The sequence below is a fragment of the Crocuta crocuta genome, unplaced genomic scaffold, assembly GCF_008692635.1.
Source record: "Crocuta crocuta isolate KB4526 unplaced genomic scaffold, BGI_CrCroc_1.0 scaffold44, whole genome shotgun sequence".
Taxonomy (NCBI): domain Eukaryota; kingdom Metazoa; phylum Chordata; class Mammalia; order Carnivora; family Hyaenidae; genus Crocuta; species Crocuta crocuta.
Window position 1 is genome coordinate 8628317 of NW_027530179.1, and position 20835 is coordinate 8649151.

At 40.9% G+C, this 20835-nt stretch overlaps 1 protein-coding gene across 1 annotated transcript in view; it reads left to right on the forward strand.

Moving 5' to 3' along the window:
- Nucleotides 1-7555: 7555 nt before the first annotated feature.
- The window catches only part of LOC144232125 (kinesin-like protein KIF6), a gene marked incomplete at its 3' end in the record, with an annotated part of 187123 nt that continues 173843 nt past the window's right edge, over nucleotides 7556-20835 (forward strand). The window contains exons 1-3 of the mRNA XM_077764825.1: nucleotides 7556-7638; nucleotides 11645-11754; nucleotides 16787-16861. Coding sequence (XP_077620951.1) covers nucleotides 7573-7638; nucleotides 11645-11754; nucleotides 16787-16861 — 251 coding nt within the window. The remainder of the gene's footprint in view (nucleotides 7639-11644; nucleotides 11755-16786; nucleotides 16862-20835) is intronic.

The window sequence follows — 20835 nt, forward strand, 5'->3', positions numbered from 1 at the left end:
CAGACTTACAAAGAAAAATTATGCATTTTATAGTTATAGCACCAACAGCTAAAGAGGTAATAGAAAACTAGTACTGGAGCACGGTTTCAATATTTCTTTAAAAACATGCAAACAAAACCCAACTAACTTGCTTATAGACTAATTCACTTCAGGCACAGCCTAATTTCTTTCAGATTTGAGGCCTTGTAAACCCTGGCTAATTTGTGTGGTACAATTATACATTACTTTGGCAACTACAGAGCTCAAGAATCCTTTAAACAATTTAAAGGCATCTTAATTCCCACACTTAAGCAAGTAGATAAGGTGCAAATAATAATACTGAATATATATCCAGTTGTGGGAAAGACATTGTAACTTAGAGATTTAATCTCAGAACTTATTTAATACCCATTAGGGCCATCTGTTTGAGATTTAGGTAAACCTGTCAGAGGCATTGGCCTGGGAGTTACTGAAGTCAGCTCTACCCGGAACAGCAATAGAGGCTGTAAACCGGGGCTCACAAGTGTGCTTTATTTAGGCAGCCTTGTGCTTTAACTGTTTCGAATGTGAATGTTTTTAGTTGAGGGCACATAGTCTCCAGTTCACACTGTGACAACTCCCTATTGTCACAGACCTGCCTGTTTGACACACTTACATCAGAAGTCTGGCCCCAGGATTAATTGAGTTTGTCATCTTCGTTATGTCTTGTATACATATACATGCCATAGTTTCTGCCTCTTAAGAGGTGTTTAGAGTCCAGAGAACAGAATCCTTTGGATATGGAGAACCTTCTACTCACCAGACAGCATGGTAACATTTTTACATGCATGTCCTAGAAAACCTGTATGCCAACGTTATGGGGTAGCTGCTGTTATTATCCTTCCCATGACTTGCCCAAGGTCACACCATCACGTGTGATACAAACAGGATTTGAAACCACATTTCCACCCCCTCAATGCCTTTGATCATATAACCTGGAGCTTCAGACAGGAAGTATAAAGTTCCCACATCCAGGACCCACATATTTCTTTCCTAACCTCACACCACTCCTCTGTGTCAAAGGCCACTAGCATGTTTAGGCAGCCTGGACCTCATGATGCAACACTTAAAATGTTTTTTTGTGAAGACTCTCGGTCTTTTGCCTCCTGCATTGCATTCTCTTGGGATAATGCCGAATGTATGAGACACACATGCAGTCTCTTCTCTTTCCTGTACCTTCAACCTCCTTAGATATGAGCAAAACACCCTTCCTCACCCTGGGCTGCTCAAGGTTTTACTCTGCATTTTGCTTCTTTACAACTCTACCCCCCCACCAATCTCCTGGAGAAGTAGCCTCTCTTGCTGCCTCCACTCCCCAACCTCCCATTTACTCCTGGGCTTCCTGCAATCTGGCTTAGGACCCCATCACCCCACTGGCACCTTGTCTGGATTACCAATGACTTTCCCGTTGTCAGAGTGGATGGAAATTTTCAGCACATCTTCTGTAGTATCCAACACTGTTGAACACTTCCTTCTTTTGGTCCCTTTTCCTTGGCTTCTATGACAACAGCATCCCCCTTCCTCCGTCCAACCTCCCCTACTGCTCCTCTTTTTGTCTATTTGGCTGCTCCTCCTCCACCTCCAACCATCAGTACTAGGATTGTGGGTTTATTCCTCATCAGGGACTTGATCACTTTCTGGAAAAAAATGTATGACTCCCAAATCCACAGTTTCAGCCAGAGCTTTCTCCTAAGCTTCATCCAACTATTCACTGAAGACCCATAGGTACGTGACATCTAGTACGTCCCCAGCTCCTTGCTTCTCACCTCTCTCCTCTTGGTATAATATTTACCTATCTGGGTAAATATCTCCATCGTATGCCCAACTGCCCAACCTACCCCCTTGCTCCAGCTTTCATTGAAAAATAAAATTGTCTATATTTAAAGTGTACAGTGTGATGACCTAACATACACATACATTGTGAAATATTTACCACAGTCAGGCTAATTAACACTGCATTGCCTCACATAGTTACCTTTCACATTTTTTCGTGGTGAGAACACTTAAGATTGACTCTCCCGGCAGCTGTCAAGTACAATACAGTATTATTGAGTACAGTCAGCATGCTGTGCATTAGGTCCTCAGGACGTATTTGTCTTATAACTGAATGTTTGTACACTTTCATGAATGTTTGTACACTTTCACGAACATTTCCTCATTCCCCCCCACTCCTCAGTCCCTGGCAACCACCATTCCATCTTTCCATAAGCTTGAGTTTTTCCCTTTGATTCTACAAATAAGTGAGATCCATAGCATTTTTCTTCTAACTTATTTCACTTAACCTAATGTCACAAATGGCAAAATTTTTTTTCTTTTTATTCCATTCCATTCCATTCCATTGTGTGTGTGTGTGTGTATGTGTGTATGTGTGTGTGTACAGTATTCCACATTTTCTTTATACATTCATCCATAGACATGTTGTCCCACTTCTGAGGGAGAAAGAAGAGATTAGTATCTGAAAGAGACATCTGCACTCCCACATTCACTGTGGCATTACTCACAATAGCCAAGGTATGGATATTGCCCAATCTTTTAAACTGATTCGATTGGAATAGCTTGAGAAGAATTGGTATTAATTCTGTTTTAAATGTCTGGTAGAATTCCCCAGGGAAGCCATCAGGTCCAGGGCTCTTATTTGTTGGGAGATTTTTGATAACTGATTTGATTGGAATAGCTTGAGAAGTTGCCCAATCTTTTAAAAAAATTAATATTTATTTATTTTTGAGAAGGAGAGAGAGAGACAGAGTGCGAGCAGAGGAGTGGCAGGGTGACATCAGGGGAGGGGCAGAGAGAGAAGGAGACACAGAATCTGAAGCAGGCTCCAGGCTCTGACCTGTTAGCACAGAGCCCAATGTGGCGCTCAAACTCATGGACTGAGAGATCATGACCTGAGCTGAAGTCAGTCGCTTAACTGACTGAACTACCCCAGTGCCCCTGGATATTGCCTGACTTTAAGTCATCTCTTCCTCACCACCTAGGACCAGGTGAAAAAGCCCTTAGAGTCTATTTCATAAATGCCTGGTTCTCTCTCCCCTCCCTCCCACCTCCCGTCCTTCATCCTTGCTACTGTCACCTCTGTTCCTACCCCATCTTCTCTCTCTCTGTCTCTCTTTTGGCCTTTCTTAGAATAGTATAATGTGCATGCAGTGTGCTTCACACTTGTAAGTGTGCAGATAGTTCTATGGTTTTGACAGATGCATACAGTCACGTAGCCACAACTACAGTCAAGATAGGACACAGCTCCCATCACCCCCCACCCAACTCTCCCATGCCCATTTGCAGTCAGCTATGTCCCTATCCTCAGCCCTGGCAACCGCTGATCTGTCTTCTCTTTGTACAGTTTTGCCTTTTCTAGAAGGTCACAGAAATGGAATTATACTGTGTGTAACTTTGGGTTTGGCATTTTTCAAAGAATAAATGTGAGATTCAGCTATATTGTTGCAGGCATCAGCTGTCTATTCCTTTTTATTGTGTATATGTATCAGTTTGTTTATCTGTCCTGTTGAAGAATATTTACTTTGTTTCTAGTTTAGGGCAAGTGTGAATAAACCCACAACAATCGTTCCTGTTTACCTCTCTAAGGGAACCTCAGTTTTCATTGCACTGGGTAAACATGTAGGAGTGGGATTGCTGGGTGATATGGTAAATGCTTGTATAACTTTATGTAATAAGTAACTATGACACTGATTTTCAAAGTGACTGGTGCATGTTGCATTGAGAGTTTGAAATTTTCTCTGTGTCAGCTTTTGGTATTGCTAGTCTTATAATCTAATTTTTAGCCATTCTAAGAGGTGCGTAGTAGTATCTGATTGTGGTTTTAATTTACATTTTGTTAATGATTAATTGTGTTAAAATTAGTTATGTTAACATTTTATATTAAATTTTTAAAAACTATTTATTTTTGAAGAGACAGAGTGTGAGCAGGGGAGGGTCTGAAAGAGGGAGACACAGAATCGGAAGCAGGCTTCAGGCTCCCAGATGTAAGCACAGAGCCCGGCATGGGACTCATCCTCACGAACCCTGAGATCATGACCTGAGCTGAAGTCGGACATTTAACTGACTGAGCCACCCAGGCGCCCCATGCTAACATCTTATGTTAAATGTACTTATTTGCCATCCAGATAGTGAGAAGTGTCTGTTCAAATCTTTGATCCCCCTCTTTAAAAAACTAAATTGTGTTGTTTTCCTATTTTTTATTGGGTTTTAAGAGTTTTCAGGTATTCTGGATGCAAGTCCTTTACTACATATGTGTTTCTCAAAAATGTTTTTGCAGTTTGTGGCTTGTCTTTTTATTCTCTAGTAGGAGTTTCTTTTTAAAAACTTTGTGTTTTGAGACAATTGTGGATTCACACACAGTTGTAAGAAATAACACAGAGTTTTGCTTTCCCTTCCCCCAGTGTTTCCCAATGGTAACATCTTGCACAACTATAACATAACATCACAACCAAGGAAAGGACATTGATACAATCTATCCATCTTATTCAATCTTATTCAACTTTCACCAGCTTTATACACACTCATTTGTGTGTGTGTGTGTGTGTTTCTATGCAGTTCTATCACATGTGTAGATTTCTGTGACTGGTGCCACAGTCAAGATACAAACAGGCCATCACTAGGATCCTTTTATAGCCATAGCCACTTCACCCCCTCCCTTCTTCCCTTAACCCCTGGAAACCACTAATCTCCCCTTCATCTCTATAATTTTGTCATTTCAAGAATGTTATATAAATGGAATCATAGAGTATTTGATTTTGAGCCTGGCTTCTTTCACTTAGCATAATTCCCTGGAAATTCATCCAACTTGTTAATATCTACTAGTAGTCCCTCCATTTTTATTGCTGAATACTATTCCACAGTCTTTTTTTTTTTTTTTTAAATACATTCAGCAGCTCAAGGACATCTGAATTGTTTTCAGTTTGGAGCTATTACAAATAAAGCTGCTATGTACATTTAAGTACAGGGCTTTTTTGTGTGTGTGAACACAAGTTTTCATTTCTCTGGGATAAATGACCAGGAGCATAATTGCTGGATCTTATACTAGTTGCATATTTACTTTTGTAAAAAAAACTGCCAAACCATTTTCTAAACTGGCTGTACCACTATCCATAATACATTTCACATTATATATTCCCACCAGTAATGTATGAGTCATTCAGTTTCCCTGTACCCCAGTCAGGACCTAGTTTTGTTGCTATTTTTTATTTTTTTAGTAGTTTATTTTTGAGACAGAGAGAGACAAAGCATGAGCGGGGGAGGGGCAGAGAGAGAGGGAGACACAGGATCTGAAACAGGCTTCAGGCTCTGAGCTGCCAGCACAGAACCCGACGTGGGGCTCATGGGGCTTGAACTCACGAATCGTGAGTTCATGACCTGAGCCGAAGTCAGATGCTTAACTGACTGAGTCACCCAGGTGCCCCTGCTATTTTTTATTTTAGCCATTCAGATAGACATGTAGTGACATCCCATTGTGGTTTTAATATGTATTTTCCTGGTGGATAATGATGCTGAACATCTTTTTATGTGCTAACAGTGTCTTTTGAAGTACTCATCCTTTCTCATGTATGTGTGTATTTTCCAGATTTATTGAGATGCAATTGACATATACATTTAATATGTACAATTGATAATTTAATCCATGTATATGTAGATCATTCTTGACTTATGATGGGGTCTCAAAAAACCTATCTTAAGTTGAAAATATCACATTGAAAATGCAGTCAATACACTTACCATACCAATCAACCATAGCTTAGCCTAGCCTATCTCAAACGTGCTCAAAAACTCACCTTATACACCTACAGTTGGGAAAAATCACCTAACACAAAGTCTGTTTTATAATAAAGTGTTGAACATCTCATGTAACTTATTGAACACTGTACTGAAAGTGAAAAACAAAATGGTTGTCTGGGTAAGTGTATAGGTTATTTAACCTTGTGATCACATGGATGACTGGGAGCTGTGGCTCCCTGCTGCTACCCAGCATTATCAGACAGTATAATATTGTATATCATCAACCTAGGAAAAGATCAAAATTCAAAATTCTAAGTACAGTTCTCTACTAAATGCACTCTGCTTTGGCACCATCATAAAGATGAAAAATCATTGGTCAAACCATTGTAAGTCAGGAACCTGTATTGTGAAATGGTTATCACAATAAGGTTAGTTAACACCTCCATCACTTTACATAATTTCCATTTGTTTTTCAGATGAGAATATTTAAGATTTACTGTCTATGCAATTTTCAAGTGTATAATACAATATTGTTAACTATAGTCACTCTGCTGTACATTAGATCCCCAGAACTTATTTGTCTTATGACTGGCAGTTTGTCCCTCTGACCACTCTCTCCCCATTTTCCCTACCCCCAGCCCCTGGAAACCTATTCTACTCTCTGTTTCTATGAGTTCAGCTCTTTCAGATTCTACAGATAAGTGAGATCATATACTATTTGCCTTTCTCCTTCTAAGTTATTTCACTTAACATAATGCCCTCCAGTTTCTTCTGTGTAGTTGCAAATGGTAGGATTTCCTTGTTTATTTTTTTATTCCAGAAATGCATTGTATATATGTACATACTCCATTACACATGGAAAATAAATAATATACAAAACTAATATTCATATAAAATAATATATAAAAACAAACATATCACATTTTCTTTATCCATTCATCCACTGATGAACACAGAAGTTGTTTCTATGTCTTGGCTAACACTGCAGTGAATGTGGGAGTGCAGTAATCTCTTTGGCATCCAGCTTTCAAATCTTTTGGATATATTTCCAGAGGAGTTGCTGGATCATATGGCAGTGCTATTTTTAATTTCTTGAGGAACCTCCATCCTGTTTTCTATAGCGGCTGCACAAATTTACATTCCCACTAACAGTGCACAAGGGAGCCCATCCCTTCTTGACAGGACCATTGCATGGCAAGTAGTCCTTCTCTCTTCCAGGCTTGGCCTCTTCCAAAACAGAGATTGGGGAGGTGCCTTCCATAGAATCGCATGCCCAACCCCCGGTAACTTGTAACTTCCTGTTGAAAAGCTGCCTCCTTCATCAGACCCTCATCGCTAAGGGGGCAGAGTCAGTGTTGCTCAGCTCAGATCATCCCCAGCCAGTATGCTGCTTGTCACAGATCAAGTGACATTTCTTCAATGAATGAATAATGAAAAACAGAATAACTTTAGTGTTAAAAAGAGGTGTTGGCACAGAGAAAGAATGGATTAAGGAACAGGGCGAGGCATGGTGGTTGTCACCCCATTAACCACTCTGTAGGCCAGCTGTGGAGCTAACCCTGGTGCCCAGACCTTGCTTCGGCGCGTGCGCAGCACTCTCCGCTCGGCCCCGCCCCAACCCCCGCCCCTCAGTGCTTCCCTTCAGCCGCATCGACCTTCAGCAACCAATTAGGGAGAGGAGGCGGTCCCGGTTGGCGCGGTGCTCCTTGGGTAGCGTCCATAGTTACTGTTGCTAAGGCTCAGCTCGCCGGAAGTGGTGGGGTTCTGAAGTTTTGGGAACCAGAGCCTGAGAGAGGTCAAGGGTCAGTGCAGAACCGGGAGGAGATGGTGAAGCAGACCATCCAGATTTTCGCGAGGGTGAAGCCCACTGTCCGGAAACAGCAACAAGGGGTACGGGCAGCGAGAGTGGCGGCGCGGCGGGGCCTCCCAGGCAGGGGAGGGACAGCACGTGGGGCGCTAGGCTGGGACGGAGGGTTGGCACTTGTCCCTCACACTCTGCTAAGGCGCCCGGGCCGCCACGCAGACCCCAGCGCCCCGCTGTCAGGGACGCGGGCAGACACCCAGGCCAGTCTGGTCCGGCAAGAGTACCTTCCTCCCCGCCCCGGGCGCGGACGCTGTGCACAGACCCCCACACGGGCCCCGGGGCACGCGTGTTCACGCGTGGAGGACGGTGCGTGTGTGCGCCTGTGCGCGCACCCAGGGAGCGCGCCTCAACATGGCACCCTTATCCCACATTTCTGCGGAGCGGTCACGCCGCTCTGCACACTCTGCACACAGATGCGCCCAAAAGTATGTTTCTCACCCGGGCAGAACGTGTCAGCAAGATATGCAAGTCCATACACGTCTGAGATGTTACAGATAATGTAGGTAGATCCACAGACCAAAACCAAACAGCGCTCTGACTCTGCGAACAGTGGGCTCTTAGGAATTTGTTGCCTAACTACATCGTCGTTGTGCAACACAAGCATGCACCTTTGACGTATACTTATTGGAGATGTAGATATTTCTGCGTCCCTAAACAAATAATACACATAATCCTCTTCATTCTGGAAATATTAACTGAGCATTTACTAGATGCTTCCTCTAGGGTGCTAAAGACAGAGGTACGGAAAGTGTTAAGTCATTGCCCTTGCCTTGAGCAGAGCCATTTGGTGTGCTTCTTAAAGGTTTCAAGACCTGTTTTGTTTTGTCTTGTTTTCCTCCCTAGAAAGAGCATCGTCATTCTTACCACTCAGGTGTTTTGTCCACATTATCTCTGATTCTCAGGTTGGTGAGCATGTTGATGTCATTGTCCTCATTTTGTAGATGAGGAAACGGAGTCTCAGGTAGATTAAATAATGTGGCCAAGCCATCCAACCAGTGAGTGGCAAAACCCTGATTTTAATTAAGGATCCAAAGTTCTTTGCTCTTCAGACAAAACTTTTTTGTTTGCCTCCCAAAGTAGAGTAGGTAAGGGCAATCTGGAACTTACTCATGAGTATGGGTATATTATTAATATTTTATATCTATCCCATATGCACAGTGTGTATATGTGTAACATAGTATATCCTAATGTAGCCTTTGCCTTGTGCAATTTATGTATTTAAAGCAAGAAATATGGCATCTTTGTCACCATCATCATGAACAGTCTTTTTACTCGTGGAATACTTTAAGATAAGATGCATGAGAAAACTCCAAAGAAAATACTGGCTTTTTTTTTTTTTTTTTAAGGGATAAAACAGTGTAGAAAGAAACCATGGATATCTTCCCATTTTCTCTCCTATTATATTCACTTGCAAGAAGGTTTTTAAAAGTGCATTATCCATACCAAGTGTTTTATATGTAAAGTCCCTATGTACCTCTTCAGGCTCTTAGCCAAAAATATTGGGCTTGACTGCATAGATTCAGCAGTGGGAAGCAGGTGCTTTGAGATTGGGGGAGGGGTTGGGGTGGGAATAGGGATATGGAAGGGGTTGATAGAGAACCTTGGAGGTAACTTTGAACTTTCTTTTTTAAAGTGCAGTGTTTGGGTATTTTACTCTGCTTTCTTTTGCATTTTTAAAAAAAGTTTATTTATTTATTTTGAGAGAGACAGAGACAAGGTGAGTGGGGAAGGGGCAGAGAGAGGAGGAGAGGGAGAATCCCAAGCAAGCTCTGTGCTGCCAGCCCAGAGCCTGACACAGGATTCGAACTCAGGAAACTGCAAGATCATGACCTAAGCTGAAACCAAGGATGCCAAACTGACTGAGCCACCCAGGTGCCCCCTTCTTTTGCATTTCTTTGGTGAGGTCCTGTGGAATGGATTGCTTGATATTCCGCGGAGTATTTGTGCATCTCGTACTGTATTTTTATAATGGCAGATTCTTACCAAGTTGCAACATTATGCCACATACTCAAAAATAAGAGAACACAGATGAATGCATTTTGAGTTAGTGTATCCCTGATTTTCTTTAGAAATCCCACTTTTAGCATCCTATCTTTTTGCTCCTGAGAGAGGTATGGTTGTTCCTTTGACAAGAAATGCTGTCTGTAACATTCCCCCAAGAGTAATTCAAAGGTAGTTTTCTTTCCTCTTCATTTTGTGACTGCATGACTTCATTAGTCTTATTTCTTAAGGCACTATAGAGTAAATGATAATTTATAGAATGGTAACTCAGAAGATGCATTAGACAAACCTCTGATAATTTTAGCAATGGCCATGCTTTTCATTTGTGCAGTGCTTTTAATACATTTTAAAAACATGGTTACATTCTTTTTTGCATTTCTTCTAATTGTCTTCTAGGTATATCAACCCCACTGTGTCTCAAGTAAGTATTGTTATGACTGAATATATAAAGTCCCTTTCTGGCTGAGAGGGACTTTTCTTTAATGCCTCAAAGAATGGCTTAATCACGGAGGTAGAGGGATCACTGTTTTTACTGTAGTCGATGGTCTTTTCTGTCTTGTGAGCACTGAATGTTACAGAATTTTCGAAAACGTGTGACTCGCATTATAAGGAGTGCCTCACTCTTGTATGTTTCATGTCTTACACACCCCTTTCGCTCACCTGTGTAGCCATTAACTTTTTTGTGTGTGTGTAGTACCCTACAGGATATAATTTTTAAATGTCTCTTGAGAAAACTTAGCCATGGAAAAGTCTCAGACCTGATGCCATTACTTTCTACAAATAATTTTGTTTTACAGGATGACTTTTCTGCATGAATTCTTCACATTTTAAGTGAGAGGGTGCAATAAAAATCTGCTTAGGAACATTATTTAGACTTTTGGGAGATTCAGGCAGGCTTTTACTTGTTTAAGAATATGACTTTCCCCCCATAATCAAGCATCTAAATGAGTCTTAAACAGGAAATATTGCCTGTCAGAAAGAATTTTATTTCCTGGTGAAAGACAAGAAGTCTTTTTTCAAAAAAAAAAAAAAAAAAGCTAAATCTAATGACTAACATTTTTTATGGTGCATTACAAAATGCTTCCATTTCCATGACATCATTTATCCCCACAGCAGTCTTGTAAGGGTGGCAATTCTGTTTTCCTCATTTTATGGATAAAGGAACTGAGATTCTGAATGTGGTGGCTGGTCACACAGCCGGTAAATTGAGCTCAGAATTGGACACAAGTCTTTGAGTACCAAATCTTACTCTATTCTTTATTCCACATGACCTCTTTATAGGCTTGAGTCTTGATTTTCCTGGCCAGTAAATAAAGGAGTAGGTAACGGAGAAGAGAATCAGAGCATTTACAATTGTAAGGGGGCTGGTGGAGACGCTTCATTTCCATATCAGTTTAGAGAGGTTAAGTGATTTCTCCTAGGTCCCTTGCTAATTAGTGACTGAGCTGGGAGGAGAACCTTGAAGATGACATCAAAGACATGAATTACATATGTCTTTTGAAACCACATGTCTTTTATCAAATGCCTGAATATGTCTCACGGAATCTTGGGCTGCTTTGAATATAACTTGAATTAGAGCATTCTTGTGAGCTCTCTGAGAAGTCTCAGACCCAGTCCTTTGATCTGCCTCAGCCACTTTGTAAATGCTCAGAAAGGCTTGTTGGTTGTAGTAAGATGTTAACTTTTGGTACATAATTTCAAAGCAGTACTTTGATTAATGTCCTGCTTTCAGAACTATTAGTTTCTCTACAACAGAGATACTCAAATGCTCAGATTGGAATACTAGATCTTTCAAAGGGGAGCTGAGCTTTGGTAGAGCACCAATTTAGGTTTCACCTCTTTACCAGTTCCATATATTTGTTTTGAGTGTGCACACGATTCAGAGGAAAATTATCCAAATTATAGTAGGTTGTGGTCTATCTTGAAAGTATAATTTTTTTGTACAATTACAATGCCTATCATGATAACATGTTCATAGTTCAAGCCTTAATTTCACCGTGCCATATTCATTTGTTATCTTCATCTTTGCAGATTTATTCCATAGACGAAGATGAAAAATTAACACCTACCTTGGAAATTATCGTGCCTCGTGATTTGGCAGATGGATTTGTGAATAATAAGCGAGAAAACTACAAATTTAAGTAAGTTTATCTTTCTCTTTCATTTCTGTTTCACTATTGGACTCTTGTGGTGCATTAATATCCACCATGAAATCATGAGTGCCATTTCTCAGGGAGAACGGTTCTCTATCTTGTCTGGTAGGTAGATTTCAAGTTGTCTTTTCATTGCTGTGCCCAGAGTTGAAAAGAGGGTGTATGTCTCCATCCAGGATGCCATCCCAGGATCCCTGCGTTTCTTTGCTGTATCTGCTTATCTAGTGCTGTTCTTTTCCTCCTTGGCCCACTATGGTTAGACTCTTATAGGAAGCTCATTGTAGGACTAAACTTTATTAAAGTCAAGAACTTTTTTTTTTTTAATGTTTTTATTTATTTCTGAGAGACAGAGAGAGAGAGAGAGAGAGAGAGAGAGAGAGAGACCATGAGCAGAGGAGGGGCAGAGAGAGAGGGAGACACAGTATCCAAAGACAGGCTCCGGGCTCTGAGCTGGCTGTCAGCACAGAGCCCAACACGGGGCTCGAACCCATGAAACGTGAGATCATGACCTGAGCCGAAGTCGGACACTCAACCTACTGAGCCACCCAGGTGCCCCTAAAGTCAAGAACTTAAGGTATAATTTGTGTCCTGTATGGATGAGCCTTCTCTGTGACATAAATGATATATTGACCTCATATGCTCATATGTACACTCCATAACAGTATTGTCTAATGTAGTGGCCACTAGCCACAGGTAGCTCTTAAGCACTTGAACTGTAGCTATAGCCTGAACTGGGATGTGCTCTTAGTGTAAAATAGATCAAGGATTCTTGAAGGCTTAGTGTAAAAAAAAAAAAAAAAAAAAAAAAGGACTGTAAAAAAAAAGGAATGTAAAACATCTCAAGAGTTTTTTCATATTGATTGCATATTAAAATGATAACATTTTGAGGGGGCATCTGGGTGGCTCAGTCCTTTAAGCATCAGACTTTGGCTCAGGTCATGATCTTGGGGTTTGTGCGTTTGAGCCCTGTGTCAGGCTCTGTGCTGGCAGCTCAGAGCCTGGCGCCTGCTTCAGATTCTGTGTTTCCCTCTCTCTCTGCCCCTTCCTAACTTGTGCTCTATGTCTCTCTCTCAAAAACAATGAAAGCACATTTTAAAAAAATGATAATGTTTTGGGATATATTGGATTAAAAGTGGATTATTAAAATTGATTTTACCTGTTTCTTTTTTTAAAAAACAGTAGCTATTGGAAAATTTTAAATTACATATATGCTCACATTTCTGGATTGCATGGTATTTCTTTTGGACAGTGCTGAACTGTAGGGATCAGGTGCAAAGTACCCAATAGCCACCCCTGGATTGTCTTCAGTGCCTGTGGTCCAGATTCTCTTTGAGTAGCCAGGCTTTGAATTAAGGGATTCGGACTACTTCATGCTGCCTTTATTCTCTAGTTTCAGATTGTGCTGTTTTCTTTTACCCCTACTTTTGACTTTTAAAGCAGTTCGAGCCCAAGTTAAAGCCATATTTGATCTCTGCCTGAATTTAGGGAGTGGATTTATGGGTCCTGCTGAAGGAATCGTAATTGCTGTCTTGCATTTCTCTCCAGGCTGTTTTTTAAAAATGTTATTTATTTATTTTGAGAGACAAAGAGAGTAGGACGAGGGGGCAGACAGAGAGGGAGAGAGAGGATCCCAGGTAGGCTCTGTGATGTCAGCCCAGAGCCCAACATGGGGCTTGATCTCATGAACCATGAGATCATGACCTGAGCCGAAATCAAGAGTCAGGTGCTTAACTGACTGAGCCACCCAGGCACCCCTATTTGCTTATTTTTAATTCTCTTATTCATTTTTTCTAAATCTCTAGATTAAAGATATTGGCTTTAGTATTTTAAATAAAGAAATTGATAAAGTATTTAACTTAAGCCCGTGTTCAGAGATAAATATTTCAGCATTTAAGGGTGTTTTCTCCCAAGAAAGTTCATTCATTCAATCAATCAGTATTTATTGACCCTCCACTGTATGCTGTATAATGGCTAGGAATACAGCAGGGAATGCAGCAAAGGCCCTGCTCCTATGGTGCTTACATTTTAGTGGGAGGAGGTGGTCAGGGAGATCAGAAGTACAATGTATGTCAGAAAGCGTTAAGTGCCACAGAGAAAAAATATGGCAGGCAGGGGAATAAGAAGTGCTAGAAGAGGGGCAGCAAAGGGAAGGGATGGTTTCAGTGGTCGTAGGGCAGTCAGGGAAGATATTACAGGAAGATGCTAGTTGAACTTGAAGGAGGTGAGGAAGTCAGACATTCAGCTATCTGATTGGGATTCCAGGCAAAGGAGATACGAAGACTGAGTCCCTGAGGTGGGAGAGTGCTGGCATGTCTGAGGAAGAGTAGAGGGATCTATGTGGCTACAGGAGAGTGAGCAAAGGGGAGAGAGGGGAAGAAGAAGGTTAAAGGGGTGACAGAGTGACCAGATCATAGGGAGTCCTATAAGTCATTGTAAGGATTCTTTTGGGGAAGCAGTCATTGTAAGTTTTTTTTTCTCCCAAAATGTTATGGGAAGGTGATGGAGGGTTTTGAGCAGAAGAATAAAATAATTTCCCTTATGTTTTAGCAGGATCATTTCTCCTGGCATGTGGAAAACAGACTGTAAGATTCTACTCAGATAGCTGTTTCAAGAGAGACCAGGCAAGAAATTATAGTCACTTGGGCTGGGGTAGTAGCAAGTGAAAATGTTGAGAAATAGGTGGATTCTAGATGTATTTTGAAGATTAGAGCTGACAGAGTTAGCTGATGGGTTGGATATAGAGTATAGTGGAAGGAGAGGAGTCAAGGGTACCCTAAAAGTTTTGGCCTGAATGTTTAGAAGGATGGAGTTGTTATTTACTAGGATGTGGAGGATCAGGAAGAACAGGTTTGGGATGGGAAGAGATCAGCATATGCCAAATTTGAAATGGAATTTAGAAAAAGCCTATGCAACTTCCTAATAAGTGAAAAGACCTCCACGGAATCAGAACACTTAAGTTATGTCTCAGGGACCATTACCGATTAGCTCCAGGACCACGGGTAAATTGCTTTATCTTCCTGGACCTCAGCTTCCTCCTCTGTAAAAGATTCCACTGAACTTATGAAGGTCTATGATTCTATTTTGTTCTTCCATGATTTTCAGAAGCTAGCTGATCATTATGACTTTTCAAATTACTATGTAACTACATTATATAAAATAAAATATTTGGGGATGATGATATTTGGTCTTTATTGAAATGCCTGCCATCTCTTTGCATGGCAGTAGATGTAATTCCTATTAGGGAGGTGGATTTGGGAATGGCTGATTAATCACTCAGCCATCACCAGCCTGGTAAAAGAGGCAAATCCGCCTTATCATCATCATCCTCAAAAGCACTGTTGACTCTGTGCTCAGATGAGCATTTGAGCAGCCACACCCCCTGTGTTAGGTCAGCATTCATATCGGAAGCTGTGCCTCTCACGCGTTCTGAGGAGCGTTCTGGGCACAGTTGGTAAGTACTGCTGTCTAAGATATAATCCTGCCTGCAAAATGGCATTGCAGGCAGAGGGTCAGACAGTCTCTCTTTGTATGGTTTCATTGTTTGCTTCTTCAAAAGGGAGGTTGATAAGCTATGAGGAACTTTTGAAGTTAACGTTGATTAAAGACAATGAATTTCATGCCATTTATCTTTCTTGCCCAGCTCCAGACGTTCTTCTGAACTCCTTCGCAGTGCAAAGAGTCCCACATTTCATGTAGTCTCTACTGTAGTTGAACATGTGCCCGACTCACTTTTGAGTCACAAGTGGGACACGTAGACCAAAGCTTCCCAGGACACTCTGAAAGCTGCTTCAGATACCCTCAACATGTTTGTTTTACACCTTTTGCTTTAAAGCCACACCACCCCTAATTTTGATTTTGAAAAAATTTATGCAGAAGAGGTGGAAGAATAGTGCAATTGCCTCTCCTATACTCTTGGTGGGGGATTCACCAATTGTTAACATTTTGCCCTATTTGCTTATGCTTCTCTTCTTTCTCTCCCTTCTCCCCCTCCTCCTTTCCTTCCCCATTTCTCTCTTTCTTCATGATTTTTTTTAAGTTTTTATTTATTTTTGAAAGAGAGAGAAAGAGAGAGCAAGAGAAGGATGAGAAAGAGGGAGAGAGAGAATTCCAAATGGACTCCATGCTGACAGCAGAGAGCCGAATGCAGGGCTTGAACTCACAAACTGTGAGGTCATGACCTGAGCCAAAATCAGGCGTCAGACGCTTAACCCACTGGGCCACCCAGGCACCCCTGTTCATGATCCTTTAACGAGGACCATACTTGCTGGTAGCAACTTACCACACTATAAACGAATATTGTGTGTCTCCTCCCCCAGGTTTCCCACTGTGCCTGTGCCCCTGTACTAAGCTCAGTCACGGTGCTACTGGGAGAAGAGCAGCATTGGTACCCTTCTACCTCCCCGGGGCCCTGGCCTTGCCAATCTGATCAAGACTTCTCTTTTCAGGACAGGTCTGTCTTCATTTACTTTTGGACTTTTGATTCACGATCAACCAAAGGGGACAAAACTATCCCATGAATTAAGTGGCTAATGCAGCACCCCATTAATGGAAAATCAACCTCAGTTCACGATTTTAAAGCCAAGTGCCATAAGCATACATTTCACAGCTGCGTTCTTTCCTTACAGGTCAGACATCAGAAGTTCTTTGGCTGTTTACATCCTGTTCTTGGGTTTCCATTTCACGTACTTATCTGGATTTGAAATTTGATGCCAGTTGCAGACACTGTCCCTCTTGAGACCTAAAGAACACACAGTTTATTATTTGGTTCAAAGCCGCTGCAGTTTTTCAGAGGGATTTATTGTGCAGATCTTGTCAAAGCAATACTGTTTACCCACCATGTGTGTTCAGGGGTACAACAGTGCAGTGTGGTTGGGACTACAGGGCAAACATTGTGTTAGGTTAGGTAAGCCCAGTGATGTAAATATGGGGTCATTTACAAAGCTTTTGGGGAGAAAAAAAATATTAATCCAAATGTGTTTGAAGCTTAGCCTTTAAATAATCACCACTTTCTTATTTGCAGATTTCAAAGAATTTTTGATCAGGGTGCAAACCAAGAGATCATTTTTGAAAACATTGCCAAACCAGTTGCCGAGAGGTAGGATTTCCTATATTTTGTTTGATGGGTTAGTGGTTTCATCTTGTCTTCAATTTTCAGGTAATTGATGGTTCGCTGTATCAATTATATACTCAGGCTGCAGGGCATGTAATGATAGTATTAATACTATTCATAGAACTGTTTGTATTAGATTTAGAAGCTGAGCATCAAAACAAACCAGTGAGATAGACAGAATAGCCATTATTACTCCTATTTTGAAAGATAACTCTCTGAGGATCGAAGAGATTAAGTGACACTGCTCAGGATTGCATAGCTAGTGGTGGTGACCTCCTGGGTGTGGTTTTCTATTAAGTTCAGTGCTGTTTCATCAATACAGCATTTCAAACATATGGTTTGACGGATGAAGGATGAGGTGTGGGTGACACCTGGGAGGCCTCCTAATGTAGTCTACTAAAGTAATCTTTTAGGTTATGTCATTTTTCAGAGAGCTGACCTCATGCATTTTATTTTGAAATTTCCTAAAATCATTCAGGGAGGGAGCCTTCGTTTCAGTTTCCTGGATGTCTGGTCTTTCCTCTCATTACTAACAAGCTCTTCCATCTTGAGCCCACTTCCCCTCCAGCTCTTGCTGGGTGCCCCGGCCTGGAATCATCTTCCTTCAGAGATCTGCATGGTTGTCCTTGAAGTCTTGCTCCTTTATCACCTTCTCAGGAAGGCCTTCCTTTATTAGTTGCATTTGAAATCACACTCCCTTTGACCCGTCCCCATTTTTTTTTTTTTTTTTTTTTTTTCCCTTAATCACTATCTGACATACTACCTAGTTGGGTTGTTTATTAGTGTTCTGATCCGTCCTGCTCTAGAACAAAAACTCCACAAAGGCTGGGATTTGCTTTGTTCAGTGACTTGACAATGACACCCAACCTGGTGATGACAAAATTTCAAGAATGACAGGCATTTTCATCCAGGCCGCCCAAATTGTTCCTAGGGGAGCCTATCTTTTGTCAATAGTCCTTTTTAGTACTACTTTCCTCCTTGTATCCCATTTTTCCCAAAACGATTTTTGCCTTCTTTTTTTCTTTTAGCCTTTATCTGGTTTGTCTTTCTTGGTCTCTTAATTCAGCTGCCCTGTGACCTTTTGTTTTTAAGTAAGGTCTAAGTAAAATATAGCTGGCCTTTTCCTTTTCAGCCACACTCAGAGTCTCTGACCTGTAATTGGCTACTTGAACCTGTTTGTATCTGTTATGATCCTGATAATGATATTTGGGGCCATTCTTCCTGTTTTAATTTGTTTTTTCCACTTACCACCCTTTCCGTTTTTTCCTCTTTTGCTGTTTGCTGGTTTGATCATACTTGTCAGTGCTGCTGATTTTCATTTTCTCCCTCAAGTATACGTTGTACTTCAGCAGCTCAGTGTGGTTTAAGTTCAGATTTTAAATTCATTTTTTTTCTCAATATCTAACGTTTCTCCCCCTGTCAGTCTCTCACTTCGCACACTTTCACTCTGCCTTTCCTCCCTTTACCATTTCCAGTGTTGGGACCAACTGGTAACTACATTCTGGATTGTTGGTAATCATTTTTATTATCAGCACTTATCCAGATTTACCTCTGAGTTAATGCTTGTTTCTTTGCTTATCGTTGTTTGTTATACTCCTATCTATTTCTTGCATTCTTTTTTGAGTTTGGCTGGTAATCATCCTCTAATAATTTCTTAGAGAGTTCAAGACTGGGGAACTTTTGGAAGCTTTTCATCCCCCTTCACAGTTAAAATGGAATTTGACTGGGTATAGAATGATTCTAGCTTATACACTCTCTTCTCACAGGCCACCTGGGAGTCTCAGTCAGTTAAGTGTCTGACTTCAGCTCAAGTCATGACCTCATGGTTCATAGGTTTGAACACCATGTCAGGCTCTGCACTGACAGCACAGAACCTGCTTCGGATTCTCTCTCTCCCCCTCTCTCTGTCCTTCCCCCACTTGCTCTCTCTCTCTCTCAAAATAAATAAATAAACTTAAAAAAAATTCCTTTCTCTTGTAACTATGAGGACACTGCTCCATTGCCTCTGCTCATAGTGTCGCTGAAGAGATGTCAGTGTCCATCTGGATCTTACCGAGTTCTTAGGAAATGCCATTTTTTTTCTTTCTGGAAATTTTTAGGCCGTTTTGATTTTGTTCTTTTTTTAATTGGATTTCATATCAGTGAATCTCTTGATAGTCTAGGTATGGCTATTTTTTTTATGTATTCATGTATTCTTGTCTCATTCAGCCATTTCCATCTGTAAACTCTTTATATATTCAAACTCGAGGGTCGGGTCATCACCCTGATAATATCTTTAATAGTTAACACAATAATTCCCTTCCCTCCAACATATTTTTGGAACTTCTATTTCCAGAACTACCTCTTCTCTCCTTCCAGTATTATAACTGTCCATTCATAGTTCCCATCTCTTTGTCTTTTGGTTCTGAGTCCCGAAAGAGTTTGTTAGCTCAGTTTTCCAGCGTGGTGATTTGATCTCCAACTGTGTGCATTCTCTGTCACCTGCCTCTCACATTTTTAATTTTAGCAATTTTATTCTTCACTTCCAGGAGATGGAAACAAAGTCTCTTCTTCTTTATTGATATGGTATCCTCCCTTTTTACTCTGAATACATTTGTTATCTTCCTTTGAATTGGCTTTTTTCTATACACTTTTCTTTCTTTTTAATGTTTATGCTCTACTGTTGCTTTCCTGGTCCAGATTTCCCTCAGATATTCGATGCTTTTAAGAAATGCCTGCTATTCCCCCATGAAGATTAGTCTTTAGGAATACATGCTCAACAAAAATTCAGCCACTCTACTTGGCCCCTTTAAAGCTGTTCTGTTGGGTTAACCCATTGGAGCTTAATCCTGGTCACTGTATACAATTAGAGCTAAATAATTTTAGTTGTTTCCTTACAAAGTTGTGTAATTCAGGAGCGTTACTTATTTAGACTCATCTTTTCCTACTTAAGTCAAAAAGTAATATGACTACAGAAATGCATGCCAGTGGTGAGAAGTTCTAAAGCTTTGCATTTGTGTCACTGGAATTTAAAAGCATCTTTGTGGTCAGTTATTATTTAGTGCATCCCCAGTAGGAGGCATTTTATCATTCTACCTCTTTTGAACTTTAATTTTTCTGAAATACATTCCTATGTTGCTTAGTAACATGCAAAACCAGCATTTTATTGTATTAATTTACTCACTGGTTTTGGACTCATTTTTTATAAAGGTAAAATTTAGTACATGTGCAAGTATGTATCATGTATGGTATTGCACCATATGAAAGAGCTTGTAGTTTTTCTTTTTTTAAACTTTATTATTGAAGTATAGTTGATGCACAATGTTATATTCATTTCAGGTATAAGGAATTTGTGGTTTTATTTGACATCTGACCCAGTGTTATGCTTCTCAAGCTGGGGTGCATCTACCTTGGGAGGATGCGGTGGTCTATCAGGGGATGCCCGAAGCCACAAGCCAAACCTGGCACATCATACCAGAGGGTGGATTTTAGTTAAAAATTTAAGGAGAGAATGTTGAAGTCTAAACTTTTCTGAGGTCCCATCACAGGCACTTGAAAGTCAGAATTCCAGTTCTTCAGCCAATCATATGTGTTACCTAAAAGCTTGGGGTGTGGGAAATGTATGTGTAGTGCGCAGTGAATGCTTTTGAAACAATCTGGAAATCTAGTGTTTTAGAGAACACAGTCCGACCAAAATGAATAGGGTGCACACCGTGAAGGGGATTGGTTGTGCCAATGACAGAGGGTCCCATAGCTGGCCTTGGACGGCCGAAGCATCTGCAGTACAACAGGCCAGCCAGGCTCAATTTGGAAATGCTGTTTGTCACCCTGAACTAGTTCTTTGTAACCTTTGATTTCACCAGGGTTGAACAACACCAAGTGTAGCCTTTCAGTTTATGCCGAGTAAGGGCTGAAGGGAAAAAAGCCCTGCAAGGGCTGCAGGGTTACCACTGCAGACTTGGAGAAGGATGTATGAGAGT